General features: G+C 42.9%; 1 protein-coding gene across 3 annotated transcripts in view; it reads right to left on the reverse strand.

Moving 5' to 3' along the window:
* SLC39A11 (solute carrier family 39 member 11) overlaps nucleotides 1-23,969 on the reverse strand; it is a 258,114-nt gene that overhangs the window by 100,176 nt on the left and 133,969 nt on the right. For all 3 annotated transcript variants that reach the window (XM_081849902.1, XM_081849900.1, XM_081849901.1), the window contains one exon: nucleotides 8,973-9,143. In XM_081849902.1, coding sequence (XP_081706028.1) covers nucleotides 8,973-9,143 — 171 coding nt within the window. The remainder of the gene's footprint in view (nucleotides 1-8,972; nucleotides 9,144-23,969) is intronic.

Below are 23,969 nucleotides of genomic sequence, written 5' to 3' on the forward strand. Positions count from 1 at the left end.
AAATGAATATTTTAGGGAAAATGTGAATAAAAATGAGTATACTGGTATGACACTAGAAAAGCATTGTATTAGGAGAAGATACTTGCCCCCAAAAGTGTACATTAGTCAACTGCATTTCGGGCTGCTTGTTCTTCCTCCGCCACTGCCGCCACCACCAGGTTTGTGGTGTGGTGAACCGGCTTATAATCGAGTCAATAAGTTTTCCCAGTTTTTGTGCTAAAATTAGGTACCTCGGCTTATATTTGGGTCGGCTTATACTCAAGTATATACAGTACCTTAACACCCAGACCCTAAACGTTCTATTGTAGCCTTTCTGATCCTTGGATCCCCAGCTGTTGTTGGACTACAACTCCCATCATCCCTAGCTAGCAGTACCAGCAGTCAGGGATGGTGGGAGTTGTCATTCAACAACATCTGTGGCACCAAGGTTAAGAAAGGCTGTTCATTTGCCTGCAACACCACTGCAACAGCATCAGAATCCCAGTTGATTTAACATTTAATGTTAGGTAGTTGCAGCAACTAATGCATTGCATTCCAGTCACATTATTTGTCAATGCAGCCCAGAGTTGTTGTTTTTTTTAAAAAAAAAAATCATTCATTTTGTTACTCTGATCCTTCTTTTTCCAGGTTTTACAGCTGTTGATCCTTCCACGCATACCAATCATACATGTGCAGCTGATCTTATTTACTGACACTACAAGGCAGCATATTGCTAAGAGAAGCCAAAAAGCTATGGGGGGACGATGACTTCGAGTGTGCAAATTCCCTCTTCCTATCTTTAAGTCAGATTTTTAAAAGAAGAGCAGAATGGTATTTAGACTTTTCATTTACACCTTGCTAATTGCTGTTTGCAGTAGATCCGTAACATTTTAATTCATTTCGATTTCTCGCCACCACAACCACCCAACAAGCAAAGATGGACCAGAATAAACAGGCTCTGATTAAATGCATAATTAATGTTCCGTGAAAAAAAATGGCATCTAAGAATATGAATTAGCAAGTCCTACTCCGCCATTTGGCAGCTCCCGTCTACATCAATTTATTCCCTTCATTAGTTCCTGGCTCAGAGCAAACGAACAGGCTTTTGCTCCGACTCCTGAAGCCAGTAAACATGAAGCAGGCATGTAAAGTGGATTGTGCCCCACTCCATTATATTTCCCACATGTTATCTAGCTACAAGCAGTGTTATCAGAAATGAAAAGAGGATTCTTTGCCAGAAGTTACAAAACTACATGAAGCAGAAAGTACCCACGCCTCAGGCATTAAACTGTGGAAGGAAGGATGGAATCACCAATGCCCCCATTTGTACACCATTATTTTGCATCTGATACTAGTTTTAAAAAATAAGGATTCCCTGTGTTCTCAAAAGCTTACAGTCTACTAAAGCTCCCTCCATCTTATCCTATTTTACAAAAAAAAAAACGTGTTTTAACATATTTCTATGGAAATGTTAATGTATTAAAAACTACATTTTTGTAATGATATTTGTATGTGAAAGTGCTACAATAGCTGTAAGAGTTCACTGCTCACATGTGCAGTGCAGAGATTTCAGATCACATCACAGGAAAGCCATTTGTATGTTGTGTGTGTGTGTGTGTGAGAGAGAGAGAGAGAGAGAGAGAGAGAGAGAGAGAGATGATGAAGAAGAAGAGTTTGGATTTGATATCCCGCTTTATCACTACCCGAAGGAGTCTCAAAGCAGCTAACATTCTCCTTTCCCTTCCTCCCCCACAACAAACACTCTGTGAGTTGAGTGGGGCTGAGAGACTTCAGAGAAGTGTGACTGGCCCAAGGTCACCCAGCAGCTGCATGTGGAGGAGCAGAGACACGAATCTGGTTCACCAGATTACGAGTCTACCGCTCTTAACCACTACACCACACTGGTTCCAAGTTTGTATTGTGGCATAAGGTGTGATCCACACATGTAACAGCGTATGTTGGAAATGGGACTGCAAAGTAGCGAGGTGACAGAAAGGCCACTTTGGTCTTATTCTTTTTAAAGATACTTCATTAAAAAAAATAATTCCTTACAAGTAGATAACTAGCTTAGCAAGAAGAATGCTGATCTAGAGCACTGGTCTTCAACTGGTACATCAGGAGCCAATTTCAGGTCACAGCCTGATCTAAGATGGGTTGCAGCAGCAGCAGCAGCAGCACCATACCAATATATGGTAAAAAATAAATGAAGAAATGCTTGGATTAAAGGTAGGTCATCGGAAAAGGTTGAATACTACTGGTCTAGAAGTTCTTTTATCAACATGAAATGAGAAGCGGACAGATAATGTATTATTTACTTGTTTGCTTGCTTGCCTAATATAACAGCATTTTAATATAGCAGAAGTGAGGAAGCTTTGACCCTTTGGATGTTGCTGAACTACAACTCCCATCAGCCCTGTCTACTGGCCATGCTTCCTAGGATTTATGGGAGTTGTAGTTCAACGACACCTGGAGGGCCAAAGCTTTTCCCACCCCTGATATATATATGCCAGCTCCCTGCTCCAAGGGGCTCACCATCTAAAAGAGGGAAACAAGAGAGGAAGGGAAGAAATGGAGATACGGGTAGGCAAGGGAAGAAGACGTGACCACTTCAAGGACATGCAGTGGTACCTCGGGTTAAGTACTTAATTCGTTCTGGAGGTCCGTTCTTAACCTGAAATTGTTCCTAACCTGAAGCACCACTTTAGCTAATGGGGCCTCCTGCTGCCACTGCACCGCCGGAGCACGATTTCTGTTCTCATCCTGAAGCAAAGCTTAACCTGAAGCACTATTTCTGGGTTGGCAGAGTCTGTAACCTGAAGCTTTGTAACCTGAAGCATATGTAACCCGAGGTACCACTGTACTTTGACTTAGTTACAAAAATGTACAGGGACTAGGGAGAACAGGCTGCTTCGGCAGGGGTGGAACAGGAGAGAAAGAAGGGCACAAATGAGGGTCTAACAATAAGCATGGCACTGATTTAGCTTCAATGCCTTTGAAAGCATTAGCCCCTTGAAAAACCACAGATGAGGTGCCTAACTAGTTCTTAACCATTGATCCGGTGGTAGTGCCCAACAACAGCCAAGCACCTCTTTGTTAAGGGACAAACATATTCCTGAAGCACAAAGATAAGTCAAAGCAGAGCCAGGTTTACTGCAAGTTTAAGCCGATTGGAGCTGATTTTAGACTTTTCGAAAGCACCAGAAGAATAACATCCAACACAAACATTCCCTCTTGCTCCTGAAACAATTGGTGCAGGGTTATTAAAAGCGTCAAAAGCCTCAAGAGCACACCTACAAGAGCAGAAGCCTGGCAAAGAGAGGCTCGATGCATCTGAATGAACTTGGGTTTGTTATCCAAGAAGCAGCCTTGGCCAGCTGCCTGTCACTGAAGCTCACCTGGTGCTCAACTAACAGAAACTGCATGTCATTTCCAATTTATTACAAGCCTTTCAGACCTGGCACTAATAAGAACGGCTGGCACTAATAAGAACCCCAGACCTGGCACTAATAAGGACCCCAGAACGGCTGCCTACATTTGCAAGGAAATTAGCTGTGGGATGGCAGAGGGATCAGGTTGAGAGGCAAGGCACTTGGTGCTATATGTTGCACCTCAGAGAATACCGTATTTTTCGCTCTATAAGACGCACCAGACCATAAGACGCACCTAGTTTTTGGAGGAGGAAAACAAGAAAAAAAATATTCTGAATCTCAGAAGCCAGAACAGCAAGAGGGATCGCTGCGCAGTGAAAGCAGCAATCCCTCTTGCTGTTCTGGCTTCTGGGATAGCTGCGCAGCCTGCATTCGCTCCATAAGACGCACACACATTTCCCCTTACTTTTTAGGAGGTTTCAAGTGAGTCTTATAGAGCAAAAAATACAGTATATGTTGGTGTAACCTCCATGGTGGAGATCACAAGTTCCAATCTTCTAGGATAAATACAATATATTTGGGGACAGGGAGAGAGCTTTGTTATATAGAAGCCTGCTTTCTGATAAGATATCCAAAATGTTTCCTTTCTCCTTCCTTATCTACATCATCTCCCAGCAAGTCAGAAAAAAACTAGTGTGCAGCGCACTGTGGCTTGTTCACACGATAGTGTTCCCTACCCACCACCCCACTTAAGCAGTCATCTCCAGACTCCCCACAGTACATAGCTTGCAATCAACTCCATGCCATTTTTGTCTGCCCTTACCCTGCAACACAAGGCACAAAGTTCTACAATCAAGACAGCCCTATCACTAAATCAATATTTTTTGCATAGCGACTCTTTAGGGGCTTGCAATTTTTGGTTCGGCTTGGTTGCATCTGAGCTCTTGCAACTGTTTGCACCGCAGACTAGTTCCGTGGCTCCAACTCTATCGACGTGTTGAAGGTTCAAGCTTCTCCCCTCTCTTTTGTGCAAAGGTGTGGGACTTTGTGGCCTTTTTGATGACGTCCAAGCTTGAATAGTAAAGGCCACCTGCCTATCTTAAAGAGTGCTAAGCCTTCTAGCCTACTGGAAGGCAAAGCAGAGAATGAAACAGTTTACTCTGCGGACTGTGGGTTGCAAGACAAACACACCGTCCACTAGCTGACCTGAAATATAAATTCTGACAACGCTGCTCTCTCACACCGCTAGCAACATTACAGAGAAGAAGAAACACATTAATGCCATGACCTTTAAGGAGCAGGAGATCATTTCTGGGGCCTCTATAATTGCCTGAAGGCAGCTTTGTGCTGTATAGGAACATAAAAAGGTTAGGCAGGTTCTTTCAAGATTTCTCTCCAGCAACAGTGAGACTATTGTCATTAACCTACTGCCAGGAGAAGTGGGGAAGAAGCACTTTGTTTCTGTCTTTTACAAAAGGTCTTTCCTTTTTTTTTGCTTTGAATTGAGAGACAATAAAAATAATTCACTGCTGCCCAGCTGACAGAGCAGCAGGACACCAAGTCACTAAGGTATATCCACTCCCTGCCTCAATCGCCATTTGAAGCCATGATTCTTGACAGTTATGAAGGAGGGGTGAAATCCAGCTCCCAGCGCTTGACCTTTCGCAGTTGGAAGCCAAGCTGCACCTTTTATATCTAGCTGCTCCCTGATTTCAGCACTCATGCTGTTCCTGAACTTCACACAGCAAATGATGCTTCCACAGTAGAAGACTGCACAAACAATCCTTTGCTTCATCAGTAAGGATTAACACTTTCTGCCCTTTGCCGCAGTGTTACAGGGCATAAATTCAGCAAGAACGTCTTCTCCCCAGTTCTAGGCTAAGAAAGCTACATTAAGTGAAAATCTACCTCTCATGTAGGCTGTATAAGAGGGGCATGAGAAGAACCCTGCTGAATCAGGCCAATAGCCCTTCTAGTACAGTGGTGCCTCGGGTTACATACACTTCAGGTTACAAACACTTCAGGTTACAGACTCTGCTAACCCAGAAATAGTACCTTGGGTTAAGAACTTTGCTTCAGGGTGAGAACAGAAATCGTGCTTCAGCGGCACAGCGGCAGCAGGAGGCCCCATTAGCTAAAGTGGTGCTTCAGGTTAAGAACAGTTTCAGGTTAAGAACGGACCTCCGGAACGAATTAAGTACTTAACCTGAGGTACCACTGTACAGCCTCCTGTTTTCTTTTTTTATAATATTTTTATTAATTTTAACATATAAATTATAAAATGTACCACAAAACTTATCACTTATACAATCTTTTTAGACTTCTATCAGTACCTCTGATGATCCACCGTTTTAACCACTTCTTATGCATTTCTTAACTTTATATTGCCTTTACATCTCTTAACAAATCATCCTCCCCCTTGTCCATTTTTACAATACTTCTAATAATACTCCTCACAAAACTTCTTGCAACCCTACAAACGTCGTCTGTTCTTCACAATTACTTTTCAAATAGTCCGTAAATTTACTATTTACTCAAATAGTCCGTAAAATTATAAAAGCTCCATCAATACTTAATCTTTTTTCTCTGTTTTTCTGTAATATCAAATTCTTCATTTCTCTGTCTTATTTAAAGACAATCACCTGGAAATTTATTTAACAATCACCTGGAAATTTATTTGCTTTGACAGTTCTCACAGTGGTCCACCAGATGCCCATAAGAGGCTTGCCGGCAGGAAACCTGAACGCAACAGCAATGTCCCCATTTGTGATTCCCAGCAGCCGTCATTCACAGAATCATGGAGTTTGAAGGGACCACAAGGGTCATCTAGTCCAACCCCCTGCAGCAGTGCAGGAATCTTTTGCCCTACATGGGGCTCAAACCCATGATCCTGAGATTAAGTCTCATGTTCTACCAACTGAACTGTCGCAGCTGATCTGCACCTTAGCCATCAAGGTTCGTAGCTACAACGCGGTGTATGTACATGCACACATACGTAAAAAAGATGAGAAATTGCAACCTGGCCAGAATCATTTGGAAAGACTGGAAAATGCCCCCCACTGAGAACCTGAGCCCTCCGTTCTTTAGGCTCACCTACGTTTATATGTCGGAATTGGCAGCATCAGGCAGGTGCTTGAACTTTGCTATCAAGTCTTTGCTGGCCTCAGGCAGAAAGCTGGAGAAAGCAGTCTTCTGCTTGCTGGCTCACAGAACAGCTTAATATTATTAATGGGCTTTCTGGAATCTAAGAACCAGGACTTGCTAAGAAGATTACTGACATTCTCCTGGTGTTTGTCTGGTGGCAGAACTGCTCTGTCTTTCTTGTCTTTGGGCTCTCAGAAGGTTGCCTTTCTGGCTTCACTTTGCAAATGATACCCCAGGAAGTACTGTGTCCAGATTGCCTTCCACAGGGCGAATCCCCCCCCCCTTTTCCTCTTAATTGGCTTTTGTTACCCAAGAACACGAAAGAATATTTAAAAAGATTCTTATTATTATCAAGATGTAAAGAAGAGTACAAAAGAAAATGATACAAAAAAAAGAGAATCCTAAAATGACTTAATCAGAGGTGTCATTATCCTTCATAAATACTAAGTGCAATATATTATTACTATGCTTAGTGAATCTATTGCTTTCACTGGCAACCAAACTCATATAGTTCCTATTTTATCATATCCCACCTACATCATATAATTTATACCAATTGCAAGAGCATAAAATCTATGCAAATCCAAACCATTCCTAGTTCACTTACTGAATTTGGCCCAATTCTTTATACTCATCATGTCCTTGTAACTTTGCTCTTAATTTAATTACCAGCAAGTGTTCCCATAATTTCCTTACTCGTTCTATTTTAATTTTTTTTTTTTTTGCACTTCTTCCAGTAAAAAGGTAAAGGTAAAGGACCCCTGACAGTTAAGTCCAGATGCGGATGACTCTGGGGTTGCGGCACTCATCTCACTTTACAGGCTGAGGGAGCCGGCGCTTGTCCGCAGACAGTTTTTCCGGGTCATGTGACCAGCATGACTAAGCCGCTTCTGGCACAATGGAACACCGAAACCAGAGCAGCGCACGGAAACACCGTTTACCTTCCTGCCAAAACGGTACCTATTTATCTACTTGCACTTTTTGGCATGCTTTCAAACTGCTAGGTTGACAGGAGCTGGGACTGAGCAATGGGAGCTCATCCTGTCACGGGGATTCAAACCGCCAACCTTCTGATCGGCAAGCCCAAGAGGCTCAGTAGTTTAGACCACAGCGCCACCTGCGTCCCTACCTCTTCTTCCAATGTCTAGCATATATTATCCATGCAAAGGTAAGTACATGCAACACCTGTGTCTGATATTTCTTTTGGCATGCTGTGCTTCACATAATTTAACAAGCACATCAGTAAGTTAGTTGTTACCAGGATATGAAAATTAAAAAATAAATAAATTATAGCTTCAGCCACCATACACCAACATCCTTCTGCTTTAAGACATTTCCACAAGTTAAAAACACCTGATCTCAAAGGATTCAGTGCACCGCCAAAAACTTCAGCAAAGATGTGGAAACTGACTGAGCCCAAAAATCTTCATTCACCATTCCAGCGCGCCATTCTATATTTCCAACGCAGCTACGAAAAATTCAGAGAGCATCTCAGCACAACCTGCTCTTCATTCCTTAACTCAAGCTTCTGTTTCTCTCTCCAATGAACAGCAGCAGCACAATGCTTTACACCAGTGTTTCTCAAACTTGGGTCTCCAGCTGGACTACAGCTCCCAGGACTACAGCTAGCAGGACAAGTGGTCAAGGATGATGGGAACTGTAGTCCAAAAACAGCTGGGGACCCAAAGTTGGGAAACACTGCTTTAGACTCTGCCAATCAGAAAATTCCCATTGCTTCCCCTGTGCCATTGGCCATTTTGGAGAGGGAAAACTTTAACATCTAAAATATCTCCATCTATTCAAATGGAATATAAAAGGTAAATTGTCATAGGCTCTTCTTGAAAGAGATGTGTTGCCCATTCCCATATTATCTTGGGTTGCATGAAGTCAGACCTAAAGCATTTATTCCTCTAAAAATTCCCAAAACAACTAAGAATATGGGACAATTGCACTTGGGGTGTGTACTCTTCATAATTTTCTTTTGAACACTTCAATACTCAAGATACAGGATTTAAAATAAAATTAGAAATATTAAACATAAAACCTGCTGAAATAAATTGCAAGTTTTGTCGTTTCCTAAAGATTTAGGTAGATTTAGTAGCAATAATATGTTTGTTTGCTTCCAAGTGGGGATGTGGTGGGGATGCACACATTTGCTAACTGTTGAACAAATCCAAAAAGGCACTTAAAATTTCACTCTGATGCCACCAAAGCAGATAACAAAAGCTGTATTATTTCAAAGGATTGTGAGTTCAGTTGAGGGTATGCATAGGGAAAATTGTGAAGTCATTTTCTCCAGGTTGTCCGGTTCTTGGAAGGACAACACAAAACAGTGTGTTTAAACAGTGAAATAGAAATAAAAAGAATGCATGTCACTCTGAAAACTCTATGGATTGCACTTAGCAACTCAGATTAGCTCCACCTCCTGAACAACTAGGGTCTTCAAGAGTGAGACACTGGCACTAAGAGTTTGGTGCTTACCTGGAATATTGTGTATTGTTATTGCTAAGATGAGCAGCATGATCCGCCTCCAGCTATTGCTTGCTGGAGCTGAAGTGCTGTCTCTGAGATTTTGGGATGGAGCAGGAACATCTGGCTGAGGAGCTCCAGCACCTTTCTTCCTCTGATAAGGTTCCCCATTTTCACCTTTATCTGGAGCAAGAAGAAGAAAAGCAAAGTGACTTTTTAAAAAATGAAAAAGGCTAGGGTTCAGTCTTAGATAAGTTTAAAAACAAAGCAATAGGGGGAAATGGCAAATAATAATAATAATATGCCGCTATTACAGGTTCTGAGAGGATAAAACTTGGGGCTCACAGGCCACAGCCTGCATACTTAGCACCCCCGAAAAATAGATAGTCAAACTGAAATAAAGCAGGATTGTAAAGGCTAAGGAACTGGGAGTAGCGTGAAGTCGCAGAAGAGTCTGTGGCACAACATGTAACAGAATCAAATTCCATGCACACAACAACAACTGTGTCCCTTCTACCTTAGGGTAGAAAACTCCTGATGCATAAGAACCATCATGTACCATATTTTTCGCTCTATAAGACGCACCCGACCATAAGACACACCTAGTTTTAGAGGGGGAGAACAAGGAAAAAAAATATTCTCTCCCTCTCTGCACAGCGCCCCTTCAGGGAAGCGGCAGGAGAAGCGGAGCCCCTTCTGTTTCTCCTCCCGCTTTGCTGAAGGGGCGCTGTGCAGAGAGGGAAAGCTGTGCAGTGCCTCTCCAGCGAAGCAAAGCCAGGAGAGCAAGAGAGGTCGGTGCACACTGACCCCTCTTGCTCTCCTGGCTTCAGGGATAGCCGCCTGAAGCCTTCGGGGCGCAGTGGGAGTGCTCCCGCTGTGCTCCAGAGGCTTCGCGTTGCTTTCGCTGAAGCCATGGAGCCTGCAATCGCTCCATAAGACGCACACACATTTTCCCTTACTTTTTAGGAGGGGGAAAGTGTGTCTTATAGTGTGAAAAATACGGTATTTATACAGCTTGTAGCAGGGAGAAATTGGGCAGGTTCAGCTTCTTCCATCGCTGTGCTGCAGGGGTCTGGAAATCCACTCTTTTCACCTGATTCTGGGAGCAGCATGAGCTGTAAAATAAAGCTGGAAGGCAAAGAGGTTGGGCTGAACTGTCACCATACTGTAATGAAGCACGCAGCTCCTTCTGAATAGTTCTTTGCCATGAAGCTATTAAATGAACAGCAACTTCTTTCAGGTCGACCTACTGCTGCCAGCATAATGCTACTACAGGATAAATGGGAGGGTTATTATGGATTCTAAGACAGAAGGTGAAGGTGCATGGAACTTAAATCATCTCCCAAGCAGATCTTCACCCATTGTGTGTGTGTGTGTGTGTGTGTGTGTGTGTGTGTGTGTGTGTAGATTAACACAGATTTATTTTTTTATAGATTCTACCCAAGGGAAGGCCTGTAACCCAGCAAGAGGAATTCACCGACCATACATGGAAGCCTACCCGGGACATGATAAACGAGGCACTACTTTGGGATGATGTGGGTCGCTTTATAGGAATAAATATCAGCATGCATGGCATTTTGCAGCATGCCCATAAGAAACAGGCCCTGCCCCAAGGACCTTACAATCTAAAAGCGGGATAATGGAAAGGGAACAGAGGAGAGCGCAACTGAGAGGTAGTTAACCTTTGTTGCAACAAGGGGATGGAACAACCGTTTGCTAACATTTTTCTGATATTTTGCTAGGACTCTTCCTGCCCAACTTTTTCCTCTCAGGCACAGCGCTTGTTGAAAAGGTCCCTCTGATTTACCAGCCAGCAGAAGTAACGCAAATGTAAATTAGGACAATAAAAAGGGCAAAACATGCAGCATTCTGAATTGCGATAAAGAAATTCTTTCCATTTACCCACTAAATGTTAGGGAAAGCCGAGAAATAAAATGATGGAGGTAGCTGTTCCTGAACTTTACATAGGCAACAGCTGTGCTCAGGCCGCAATGAAGATTTGACATTTTAGATGCATTTTACACTCTTTTTCCCTCCACCCAGCTTAATTTCCTAGCAGACCAGCAAGTGCCAAAAGGCATTTGAAGGAGGTTCTGAATTAATGTCAATTGCTTCCCATGCAGCTTAATGCTAAACTGTCATGTTGCACTTAACTTGGTGGCCATTAAGAAAGTGTAGCATATTAAAAATGCTTCTGCAAACGAGCACGTGATGCCAATAGAGAAAAGGCAAGGTCTCTTTTAAATCTGCCATTCAGAATGATAGCACTGAGGGAGAAGTGGGAAGAGCTTAAAAGGATTCATCGGTGCAAGAAAAGGAACATGGCCTTGTGAGGGGGAATGTGGCCTTGTGAAGGGTTCAGTGCAAGTTAGTCCATCATGCTTTAGACCAGAGCTTTCGAAACTGTGTGTCGCGACATGTTGTTGGGCCGCCTGCAGTGTGTAGGTGTGTCACAAAAACGCTCCCCATTCTCCTCCCAGGCTGTAAAGGGGTGAGTGTAATCCCCAGTTTGCTAGCAAAACTGAATTACTGTGTCACGGAATGATGCACGTCTAAAAAGTGTGTCACCAACATGAAAAGTTTGGAAAGTTCTGCTATCAGTGCTGCAAAGTGGCAATTAAGCATATGGTGATACATAGTGACCGCCTTGATTTTTCAGCTGGGACCGTGTCACTTTTCAACCGTATTAATTAATGACTATGTATTGCATCCAACAATCTGCAGAGTTCTTCTCATGTAATAGGAATTTCTCCTTCCTCCCACTCCCTCTGCCAAATAATTTTTTTTAAAAAAATCTGTTCTAGTGAGTCCCCCCAGTCCCCCAGTAGACTTTGAAGAGGAGAGTGCAGAGGGTGTCCTATTTGAAGCAGCAGAATCTAAGCTCATGTGATCACAGAATAAACCACACATCCAAATAAACAGGGCACACAGTCAGTTGCAACTGAAGTTTGCCAGGACACAGTCACATCCAACTGAGTGTGACTTACTTCTGAATAAAACTGCTCATGGTTGTGTTATTAAGTTTACCAGAACATGATCACAGGCCACTTTAGTGGTAGTTGGATCCATTTCCCTCTCCAGGAAAGATAAACTTATTGTACTCTAGTCTCAGACACTTCTCTCTTCTTTTCTGAGGGGAAGAGGTGGCTACTCAACAGCTGCAATGTCCCAGACCGTATGATGACACCAATATTGTAGCAAAGGCTATCCCATGAAGCATGTGAGAAGCCCCACAAGATCAAGAGGTAAAGGTAAAGGGACCCTTGACCATTAGGTCCAGTCGTGGCTGACTCTGGGGTTGTGGTGCTCATCTCGCTTTATTGGCTGAGGGAGCCGGCGTACAGCTTCCGGGTCATGTGGCCAGCATGACTAAGCTGCTTCTGGTGAACCAGAGCAGCGCATGGAAACGCCATTTACCTTCCCGTCGGAGTGGTACCTATTTATCTACTTGCACTTTGACGTGCTTTCGAACTGCTAGGTTGGCAGGAGCAGGGACTGAGGAACGGGAGCTCACCCCTCGCAGGGATTCGAACAGCCGACCTTCTGATCGGCAAGTCCTAGGCTCTGTGGTTTAACCCACAGTGCCACCCATGTCCCACAGAATCAAGAGGAGTGAATGCTAAATGAAAGGAAATGTTTTGGTGCCACTGTAGTAAGCCACCACCACAGCATTCCCAAGAACAGTTGTAAGACTTATACTCAGTGCTCTCATCCAGTATTAACACCATCTGCAAAGCATGACCCTTGTCTTCCACCTACAGAAGCAGAGTAGTTGAAGTAGATCTGCCTTTCACTGACAGATTGTTCTGCATAGCATGTCTGCCTATGTGCTTTCCGCAAAGCAAGGTACTCCCTACATCCCAAGAGAGGGCCTCTCTGCAGCCTAATAGAGCTGTCACACCTCCAGTTGTCTAAGTATTCTGTTTGTCATTGTGACCCTTTATATCTCAATCTTTTCTCCACAGGAGGAAGCATAGCCCGTGGTTGTCAAATATATTCACAGCAGCCAGGAAATAATTCAGAGCATCATTAGGACATGTGGGAATAAACGTCTGCAGACAGGAGACTGAATAATAAGAGTGTGCTCGATGCAAGGAACGTGGAAAGGCAGCACAAGAGCAAAGACAAGCAGAAGCATCTGTAGAGAAGCAGCCTAACAGCCTGTCATCCTCTCAAATAGCATGGAGCAGGGTACCTAAAGTGGTACCCTCCAGATATTGCTGGACTACAAACTCCCATCATCCATGATCCCCAGATATGTTGGCTGGGCAACAGTTTCCCCTGGCATGGAAGGTGCTAAAGACAGATAGACTCCAGGGCTATGGAAACAGCCACTCTGCCTTCTGCTTCACAGGGAGCTGTCCAGCACCACAGAACATTGTACAGTATTGAGCAGTACATTGGACAGTTCCGAGCTTGGCCAGGTAGGCTCTGATGGACCAAGATTCTCCATCCCTCTCTCGCTCTTCCTCTCCACAATACATAGTCTTTATTTAGGCCCTTATTCAACTAACCTAGCACACTTGTGGAAGCTAGCAAAAGGAGTCCCATCAGCGCAATGGGGGTCTTTTGTCAGGTCAGGCTTCACCTGCTCAATTCTTACTGCCTCTTAAGCACAGATCAGGCCTTCATGGCTACAGTATTAGACCAGGGATAATTACTGGACATGGGTGGCTCTGTAGTCTAAATCACTGAGCCTCTTGGGGTGAGCTCCCATTGCTCTGTCCCAGTTTCTGCCAACCTAGCAGTTCGGAAGCATATCAGTGCTAGTAGATAAATAGGTACTGCTGTGGCGAGAAGGTAAACATGTGCTCTGGCTTCTGTGTGCTCTAACTTCTATCATGGTATTCTGTTGCACCAGAAGCGGTTTAGTCATGCTGGCCACATGACCTGGAAAGCTGTCTGTGGACAAATGCCGGCTCCCTCGGCCTGAAGCAAGATGAGGGCAGCACCCCATAGTCGCCGTTGACTGGACTTAACCGTCCAGGGGTAATTTACCTATTATTTTATTTACCTCTCTTATGTAGCTTTTGACTATGTCTCTAGCTGATCTCTACAACAATGACATTAACTTCTGGCCAACAGACCACCAACTCATGACAGCAACCTAAGAGCTGTTATCAGGATGGATGGGCATAAATTATCCATTTAGATCACCAAGGAAGGTAGATTTAAATCAAGCATTCAGCTTTCAAATTAGTTTCTTTTCTGAAAAAGTATTAATACTAACTGAATGCTGTAACTCGTATCTGCTTGCCACAAAATGGAACCATTTTATTATGCAGCAGCATAATCTAAAACGTCTGTTCATGCAACCCATCTGCCCTTTCTGCTATAGAATTTATACCCACTTGGGGAACAAATTGTGAAAATAATTGTTTCTGTTTGGCTTCTGTTTGGACATTCAGACTCCGTTCCCAGAACTTTCAAGTCACAAGGGTTTAGTAGTTGCTAGGCAGGAAACCATTTCTCCATGACATAGGAAGATCCACATTGTTTTGTTGAGGAGCTAAATATTCATAATCTGCATAATGGCTTCAGTTTGCTTTACTTGTTTCATCCATAAGCCACAACAATGTTCAAATTAATTACAGAAAAAGGCAAAAAGCCAGCAGCCACAACCAAATCAATAAGCAAACAAAAAATATTTTATGTTCAACCACACTGCTGTTTCATGAATTAAGCAGGAGCGAAACAGAATTTAAAAAGCAACAAGATAAAATCCAAGATTAATACAGATGGCAATCAAGCACAGAAGCATCAAGAGAATTCTGTCACAATATGGTCAACAATCTGCATAATAAAGAACACAATTTATGACCTGTTTGGGTAATATTCCTAATGCTTGATCACTTTTTGCTCCTTGGTAATTTTTATATGTAAAATCATGCTTTAATGCATATGATCTAGGATGACTCATTCACTTATAAATATCACTAGGGTGATAAACATGACCATTAGATCTTCATCTGAGGCCCTGCTCCACTTCCCTTCCACTGAGGGAGGCTCAGGGGGTGGGAGCCTTTACTTCTGTAGCTCTACAGCTATGGAATTCTTTCTCCAGGGAGGTCCACCTAGAACATTCACTGACATTTTTTCAGACCCTGGTAAAGACTTACTCCCTCTTCCGGGTCTTTGATGAACTGAGCTGATAGTTAAGTGTGCTACCCCAACTTCCTGTTGCTGTTACTGGGGGGCGGGGGTGTTGCACAATGTATGGAAATGTTGGTGTTTTATATCAGTATCAGTATCAATATCAAGCTTTATTTCAGTCACAGACCAACATACAAATAAACTGAACACATAAGACTTAAAACAGGTAAGGGGTTAAAAACTAATAGTTAAAAGGTGATTATATCATACATAACTTGAAAAGATAGAAACAAGGACAAACAGTTAAAAACGACTATAAGGGAGGGAGCGTGAAGGAGCACAGGTCTTGCATTTTGGGCCTAGTTTGTGGCACAAACCATCCTTTGAAGGATATCCATCATGGCAGCGCAAAATCTAGCAACTGATTATGTAACGTCTGGGTTTTCATCTTCAAGTAGCAGGGAGGTATAAAGTTGTTTTGTGTGACCTGGAAATTTATGTAGTATAGGCAAGGTGAACCTAGCTCATACATTGGTATAGCATTGGCAGTAAAAAAAGGCATGTTTTGTTGGAGACATTGAAGGTAGCAAGGAACAAATACTTTAAATTAATAATTTCAGGTGTCACTTTGAAACCAGGTTATTTTTAAGCAGTACTTAATATAGCTGGGTTATATTTAAAAAACAAATAAATAAACTATCACCCTGGGCCAGTAAAAAAGTCTGAGTCACAGTAATATGTAATTAAGATAAGACAAAACTCTTAAGAGGGAAAATATATTAGCTTCAGTCCAAGTAGTGATTATTTGTACCTCTTCCTGTGTGCTGGGATGTTCATTTTATGAGAGTGAACTGTGATAACACTCTTTGCAAGTTGCAACAGTAGAATTTTACTTGGCAGACATACAGTCTAATAGATCTGTGCCACAAGCATGCAGCACTTAAAACATCAAGCACCCTGTCTACTAACTAAAGGTCCTCAAAATGTATTCCTGGTGGGATTCATCTAACGAGTCCTGCCAGCCCTAGCCATCATGGCCAGTGAGCAGGGTATATGGGGACTGTAGTGTGGCAACATCTCAAGGGCTGCAAGTTCCCCATCCCTGTTCTATGGGAATTATAGAGCTCCATGCATAACGTATTGACTTTCAGTGATATACAAATGTAAGATCAAGACCACTGCTAAGTCACCCTCTGGACAACCATCAATACCATGCTGGCTGCTGCATCTGCCCAGAAAGGACTCAGTTTGTATTCAGTAGTGAAAGCACCACAGCAAACCCTTATGATCTATTGTAGTCTAACAAATGCCTAACAAGGAAGCATTTGAAAGCTTCGTTTACAGACAATGTCAAATTTGAGAGTTCTGCCTTGTTTGTGAAGTCCTGACTGATTCATTTACTACACAGCAGTAATTTACAGACAGGCAAAACATGAGGACCTTGCTCTAATGGCAGGGAGGGAAAATTTCAAGGCTTCTCAGAGAGAATCAATATCCTGGTTTGGTCGGCAGGTCACTTGACAGCCTGCTTATTAAAAGAAGAAGTGGTGACAAGCAGTGGCGAACTCCCTGAAAAGATTACGGTCTTATACAGACACAGATTATGTGGTGTTCTTGGCTGCATTCATCTGTCGCAAATCTGAGCGGCAGGAATGCGGGCATTTTAGCTGGGTCAGGGTGTGTCTTGTGACAGAAGGAAAAGACGACAAAAAGCAGATGCGACATGAACATTTGTCAGCAGGGATTCAAAGCTATCTCTAAAATAACATCAGAGGTGCACTGACATCTCCTCAATGAGCACCATTCAACGCACAGCTTCATTCTATAATCCTTCAGAAGTACTGTAAGAACAAAGCAAAACTGTGTGCTTCCTCGGTGTATCTCCAGGTAGATTAATATGATGCTCTACTGATCTGCATTTCTCTGGGTTCAAGAAAAGAGTTCATCCCACCAAACAAGCTATATATTTTGCTTTCTCTGACATGCAGAGAGGTTCAAGCACTGTTTGATTGAAGAAATGAACCCCACCATGCCACAGTTTATGAAACTGTCCCTTAGAGAAGCAAAGTGTCTTAGTAGAATACAGAAGTCATCTAAATTTATGTTCTATATCTGTATTTATATTAAAAGTACCTGGTGGCCAACCCTGTCCTCCAGCATGACAACTCACGGTTATAGTTTAGTACTACCAAGAGTTGGTAGACAATTTTGTCTATCTGGGCTTCACCATAACCAGCAACTTCTCAATTGACCAGCTGGACAAGCGTATTGGCAACGCAGCTACAGCAATGGCTCGCTTCCCTAAAAGGGGATGGGAGGATGTGATGCATCTCCAAGGATGTGCTCTATGGGGAGCTGGCTTCAGGCACCAGGCCCATTGTCAGACAAACTCTGCATGACAAAGATGTCTGCAAATGAGACATGAAGGCTGGCAGCATCAACCGGCATCATGTGGGAATCCCTAGCAGATGACCACAGTGCCTGGAAACATGCAGTCAGGTTATCCATCCTCAGCAGTGACCAGAGGAGGAATGACCACTGGGACGAGCGCAGAGAGAAGAAACGCCATGGTGCATCTGCAAAAGCACAACTGGACACTTTCACCTGTCCCAGCTCCAGTGAAACATGTCTCTCCTGTATCAGTCTCTACGGCCACAGCAGGCACTGTAACTCTGCAGTGGTTTGACTTCATCCCCAAAGGCGCACTCCTCCATTGTCTCCAGACATGGACAGTTGCCTACCAAGATCACCTACTCAAATATAATGCACCCAAAACCAGCAAGCATCCCACTTGGGTCCTTCCCATTCAATTCACACAACACAGCCAACATTATCACTGGCAGTCAAAGAGAAATATCACAGTTAAAGAGCCGCCTGCTCCACTACGCTCCATAAATTATCTGCACATAAGCAAGCACTCTTCATTCAGCTGGGATAGCACGTGGCCTGCAAACCTTTCGGGACAAAATTTTGAAATCAATATTAGCTACACCAAATGAGTACAGGGCAGGGTGGTGGGTGGGTGGGAAGAGAAGAAGAATTCTGGGTACTTGAAAAGGGGTTTAATAAAGGCACACCATATTTTGAAATGATATTTTGTGGTGGCGGGGTGGGAGGGCCACTGTAAATGGAAGACAAAAATGTACCCAGGAAGTGGGATAGAAGAATATAAACATAGTATCTTACTACATAACCAAATAGGCAAATAACCTGTTGAGTGATAGCCAACATTTCTCATAATCAGAGTTAACCTATTGATGGCTTAAGTTTACTGATTACAATGAGTATACTCTGACTATTATTTATAGGGTGATATCCAACTGTTTTCTTAAAAAACCCAAAAAACCCTCTATGTGGAATTAACAAGTTATGTAAACTAGGTCATTATTTATTCATCTGTTTTATCTTAGCAAATGTGCAGAACAAATCTCTCCACCCCAGTAAACATTTGGACCAATCAGCAGAAAATCAATAATTATATAATGTTGTGATGTAAAAAGTGGATGATATTATTTGGAAATTAGCAGCACAGTGACCAGATCTTTGTTTTATATTCATATTATAAGGTATCGTTACCTATGTCACTGAATTTGTATGCTCTGTTCTGGTGCCGATCTGAATCAGGGATCGGAATGTACATTTACTGAAGCCATTACTTTTATTTTAATATGACCTTTTATTTTTCATGGATATGTATGTTGTAGCTTTGTTATGGCCAATGGCACTTCATCATAATAAGAAATTGAAGCGTACAGGTGGTACCTAGTTTAATTATAGTCACTACTGAATTTTTTAAAGGAATAAAATGTCAAAGACTCGCAAAGCAGTAAAATAAAAGTTTCTGCAGAAGAGGGTAGGGCTATTGGGAAGCAAAGAGCCCCCCCCCAAAAAAAAACCCATGCATTTTTGAGTTTACAAACACATACACATTAAATATATGAAGATAAACAACACAGATCATATCCAAACCCATCAGGCAGGAAACTTTGGTCAAGAAAGGTCACTTCTTACCAGTATCAGAACGATTTGGTTGTTTCAGCTGTGCTATGACACTATGGGACGCGGGTGGCGCTGTGGGTAAAACCTCAGCGCCTAGGGCTTGCCGATCACATGGTCGGCGGTTCGAATCCCCGCTGCGGGGTGAGCTCCCGTCATTCGGTCCCAGCTCCTGCCCACCTAGCAGTTCGAAAGCACCCCTAAGTGCAAGTAGATAAATAGGTATCGCTTTCTAGCGGGAAGGTAAACGGCGTTTCCGTGTGCAGTGCTGGTGCTGAGCAGCTTCGTCACGCTGGCCACGTGACCCGGAAGTGTCTCCGGACAGTGCTGGCCCCCAGCCTCTTAAGTGAGATGGGCGCACAACCCTAGAGTCGGACACGACTGGCCCGTACGGGCAGGGGTACCTTTACCTTTACCTTTACTATGACACTATTACTATATACATTATTGGCAGAGTTGTGCCACTAGTTGACTGTAAGTCTCTAAGTATCTCCAGGCTTTGATATGGACGTTGCACTTTAATTTGCTGAACTAAGTAAAATTGTCCTTTATATTTGCAAGCTGGTTTGGTGCTTTGATTTCATTGTATTAAAATTGCACACAAGTAAAAAATGCATCTGTACGTCACCAGTATGGTTCTCTGCAGTAAGTACCCTAATCAGTGTCAGTACTAGACACTGTGTCAATACTATCTTGCCTCTTCCTCCTCCATCAATCAGCACAAGAAAGAGATTGAGAAATATTTTGAAGAAGATTCTGCTTAATGTCTTCCTTGATAACTACCGTAAGTGCTTACGCCAGTAGGGAAAAAATGGGGGGGGGGGGAATCACCCATTCAATCAGCAAATGCTTATCATGCCAAAGGGCCTCTTCTTCTCTGTAGGGAGAAGAAATGGGATTTATGAATATAACATCACACCAGGCAATTGCAGCTGTTTCTTCCCAAGTAGGTTAAAATTAGCTGCTTGTATACATATTTAGCTTTATAGCGGGAAGGTGAACGGCGTTTCCGTGTGCTGCGCTGGTGCTGGCTCGTCACGCTGGCCACGTGACCTGGAAGTGTCTCCGGACAGCGCTGGCCCCCAGCCTCTTAAGTGAGATGGGCGCACAACCCTAGAGTCGGACACGACTGGCCCGTATGGGCAGGGGTACCTTTACCTTTACCTATACATATTTAGCACCTCCGAGGACTACTATGTACTTTACAGAAAAAGGAGACATATGCACACACATGTGTTCAATATCTGGCTCTAGCATGAGCAAATGTATAGAATATCCTTCCTACAGAGTGGGATCCCTGTTTCTTCTTGGAACCAAGATTTATAAAATACAGATGGAATCTGTTATGTCATCTCTCAAAGTGCTCAAACATCCTGCTGCTAAGAAATGAGGTAGAAATTGAAAACCTCCTTCCAGTGCCAAAGTCTAAGAAATAGTTTCTTGTTGCCACTTAGTTCTAATCAGCACACTTCTTTAAAGGTGGGAAGAGAAAGGAAGCAAGTATAAAGACATCCCGGAAGACACCCCTGAACACAAGATCCAGGACTAAAATACACAAGAATAGTTTGTCTCTACATAATGCTAAGAGAGAACTTAGGAAATAGGATCAGAGAAAGACTTGTATGCCTCTTTCAAGTTAATAAACAGAAATAGTTTTAAATTATTTAGAATCCGAGGAAACTGAAGCATCGATCTAGAAAAGCAACTTTGTAAAATTAAAAACAATTGTTGCAACACTGGAAGTGGAACTGCATCCAACAAACATATTCTGTATTTCTGAAATATTCACACACTGAGATGTGAAAGCTGGAAGGGAGTTATATGGGGGAGTGGGAAGGGAAGAGTTGAAAATTGCCAGCATAATTTCCAGCATAAAACAAACAGACAGACTGTATTTAAGCTCTGTAGCCCATCCTTTGTTTTGGAAAGGACCTGTCATTTCTTCCCCACAGGAGGGCTGGAAATCTCATATTGCTACCCCCTACCTCCTTGCATATTCCTCATTGTTTTCAGAAATGCTAGCACTGGATGTTAACACTTGGGAGATTGAGAAAAGATACACCATTTTCTAATATTAGCAAAAGCACATACTTCCATCTCCTCTTGAGTTATCATCACTCAACACAGCTATCCAAACCAAATGCTGGCACATCTTAAATAACAATGGCTGTCAGCCATTCATCATAGAATTGTAGAGTTGGAAGAGACCCTAAGATTCACCTAGTTCAACCTCCTGCAATGAAGGAATCTCAACTAAGCATCCGTAAGCTTTATTTGTTCTGCTTTGAAGCAAGGTAATTTCTTAACAGTTCTGTCACATTTCCCTCATGCTAAACACATATATATGGGACGCGGGTGGCGCTGTGGGTTAAACCACAGAGCCTAGGGCTTGCTGATCAGAAGGTCGGCGATTTGAATCCCGGCGATGGGATGAGCTCCTGTTTCTTGGTCCCTGCTCCTGCCAACCTAGCAGTTCGAAAGCACGTCAAAGTGCAAGTAGATAAATAGGTACCGCTCTGGCCGGAAGGTAAACGACGGTTCTGTGTGCTGCTCTGGTTCACCAGAAGTGGCTTAGTCATGCTGCCACATGACCTGGAAGCTGTATGCCGGCTCCCTCAGCCAATAAAGTGAGATGAGCGCTGCAACCCCAGAGTCAGCCACAACCGAACCTAATGGCCAGGGGTCCCTTTACCTTTACCTTTATACACATATACATATGTGCACTTAAAGAAGTCTCGCGGCAACTGAATTAGGAGATGAAAAGAGAAGTCAATACAAGCTCCGAACAGCTTCATATAGGTGTTAAAGAACATTAGCGACAGATATCCTGAGCAACTCCACAGTACCAATGCCAAAGTGCTTAGCAGTGGGCTCTGTAAGAACTTAACAAGAGTCTGCTGGGTGCTATGATGCCAGAAGTGCAAAAAAAATTAAATGCTTTAGAACGGGGCATGAGAGGCGGGGGGGGGGCACCCAATTTTAGCATGGAACAGGGTGCTGCTGAAATCTGAGAGTCCAAAGCCTGCTACTGCCCTCGTGGAACCGTCATCTTAGGACAACACTCAATTCCTCCCCTTACACTCACAGAACAATCCTAGGCATTGTTACTCAGAAGTAACTCCCACTGTGTTCAACAAGTTTCACTCCCAAATAAGTGTACCTAAGGAGTTCAGCCTTAGTGAGACAAATTTATTTATTTATAATCTGCTTAATTAAAGAGGTAAGTGTACAAATAAAAATGATTTTTTATTTTAAAAAAAACACAAATAGCATTGTAGATGAAACGCAGGTGAAGTTCACAAAACTATTAAAAATATTGACACAAAATAATTATCATAAAACCAATGAAACAGTTAAAATAAATCTAGGTAGCTAAATTATATGACTGGATAGGCTTGCTGAAATAAATGAGTTTTTGGCAGGTTTCTAAAACAATATAGCAAGGTGCTGCCACACCAGACTACTTTCTTTTGTCTGATCCCAACTTTGAGGGGGTAAATGAACTGGCAAGTTCCATTACCTCTAGGAGTATTCCAAGCATCCAACTGTGACAGTGTTTAACCTCTGATTATTTCAAAGACTCTTTTCATGCTCTCACTTCCTACCCAATTTTCCATGAGACACCATGACCCGCCAGCTGTCTACACGGCGAGCAAGCTGCCTAAAATTCAGCTGGTAAGGCAAGGCCTATATGTGATATTCTGATTAACTTTACCCTCATGCTAAGGCAACAGGCACTTGTATTGCATGTTTAAAAGACTAGGGGAAAAAATTGTAAGGATTCTGTCCTCTTAAATATGGCAGCCATCTGGAAAGAGCTGAACGCTGCCAGTTGGCTGGGTGAATGCCTGCCCACGTTACTGAAAGAAAGAAAAGATCCAAGCTCCCTCTCATCTCACAATTGTGTGCAATATCCAATAAAATAACAACTTAATTCACTGGCACTCTGACAGGCATATCTGATGGCCTTTACCGTAAAAAAAAGACTTGTGCAGGAATCAACAGGTGCAACTCTGAGGGGTGGGGATGTTTTCTTTTTGAAAATTACAAATCCAAGCCAGAAATTAAAGAAGGGAAGTTCATAATTAAAAGGATGTTTGCAATAACTATACTTAGGCTAGCAGGTTCTTAAAATTAAAATGCATATGGTGTTTTGAAAGATCTGAGAGCTGTCAATTCCTTCTCCCCTTCAATCGAGATGTCTCACTTCCACTTTTGAACTGGATAGCACAGTGTTTAATCAAATGCAAGGCTTTAGAGCAGGGCCATGCATTCGGCTGGGTCCTTGACGTTGCACCCTACTGCACTACCCTGACCTCCACGGGTTCGGTGCAGAGGTCTGAGAAAGGAACCCTTCACACAAAGCAATTGCTTGCACAGAGGGAGCCCATGCAAGCTAGACACCCATACAGCCAAGGCATGCGACTCACATGCACAACCTCTGCAAAAGCATTGTTCACACGAAGTGCAGCCCTCCTCCTCTTGCTACATGATTGCCCTACACGCAAGTGAAGGCATGAATAGGGCTTATGAACAGGGTTTACAAAGACAATCCTCCAGTGAAAAATGCTTGACAAGGATTTCTAAAACTGCTCTCAACACCATTTCAGGTAAGTGCAGCTGGCACTCAGAATTTAGGCCTGAATCCTAAAAACACGTTCTGTCCAGACTGTTTTTAAGATTTGATTACTAAGCAACCTAATAGTTCTGCAGTTAGAAGAACACGATGCTCTCACCTTCATTTTTTTAAACACAAAGTATGTCTTTTCACATATATGGCTTTGATAAAACAATGATGCACATTCTCCTGGTATGCCCCGCGGAGGACCTTAAGGTCCACAAACAACAACACTTTGGAGGTCCCAAGCCACAAGGTGGTTAGATTGGTCTCAACTAGGGCCAGGGCCTTTTCAGTACTGG

Source organism: Podarcis erhardii, assembly GCF_964252035.2.
Source record: "Podarcis erhardii genome assembly, chromosome: 2".
In the NCBI taxonomy this organism is placed as follows: Eukaryota; Metazoa; Chordata; class Lepidosauria; order Squamata; family Lacertidae; genus Podarcis; species Podarcis erhardii.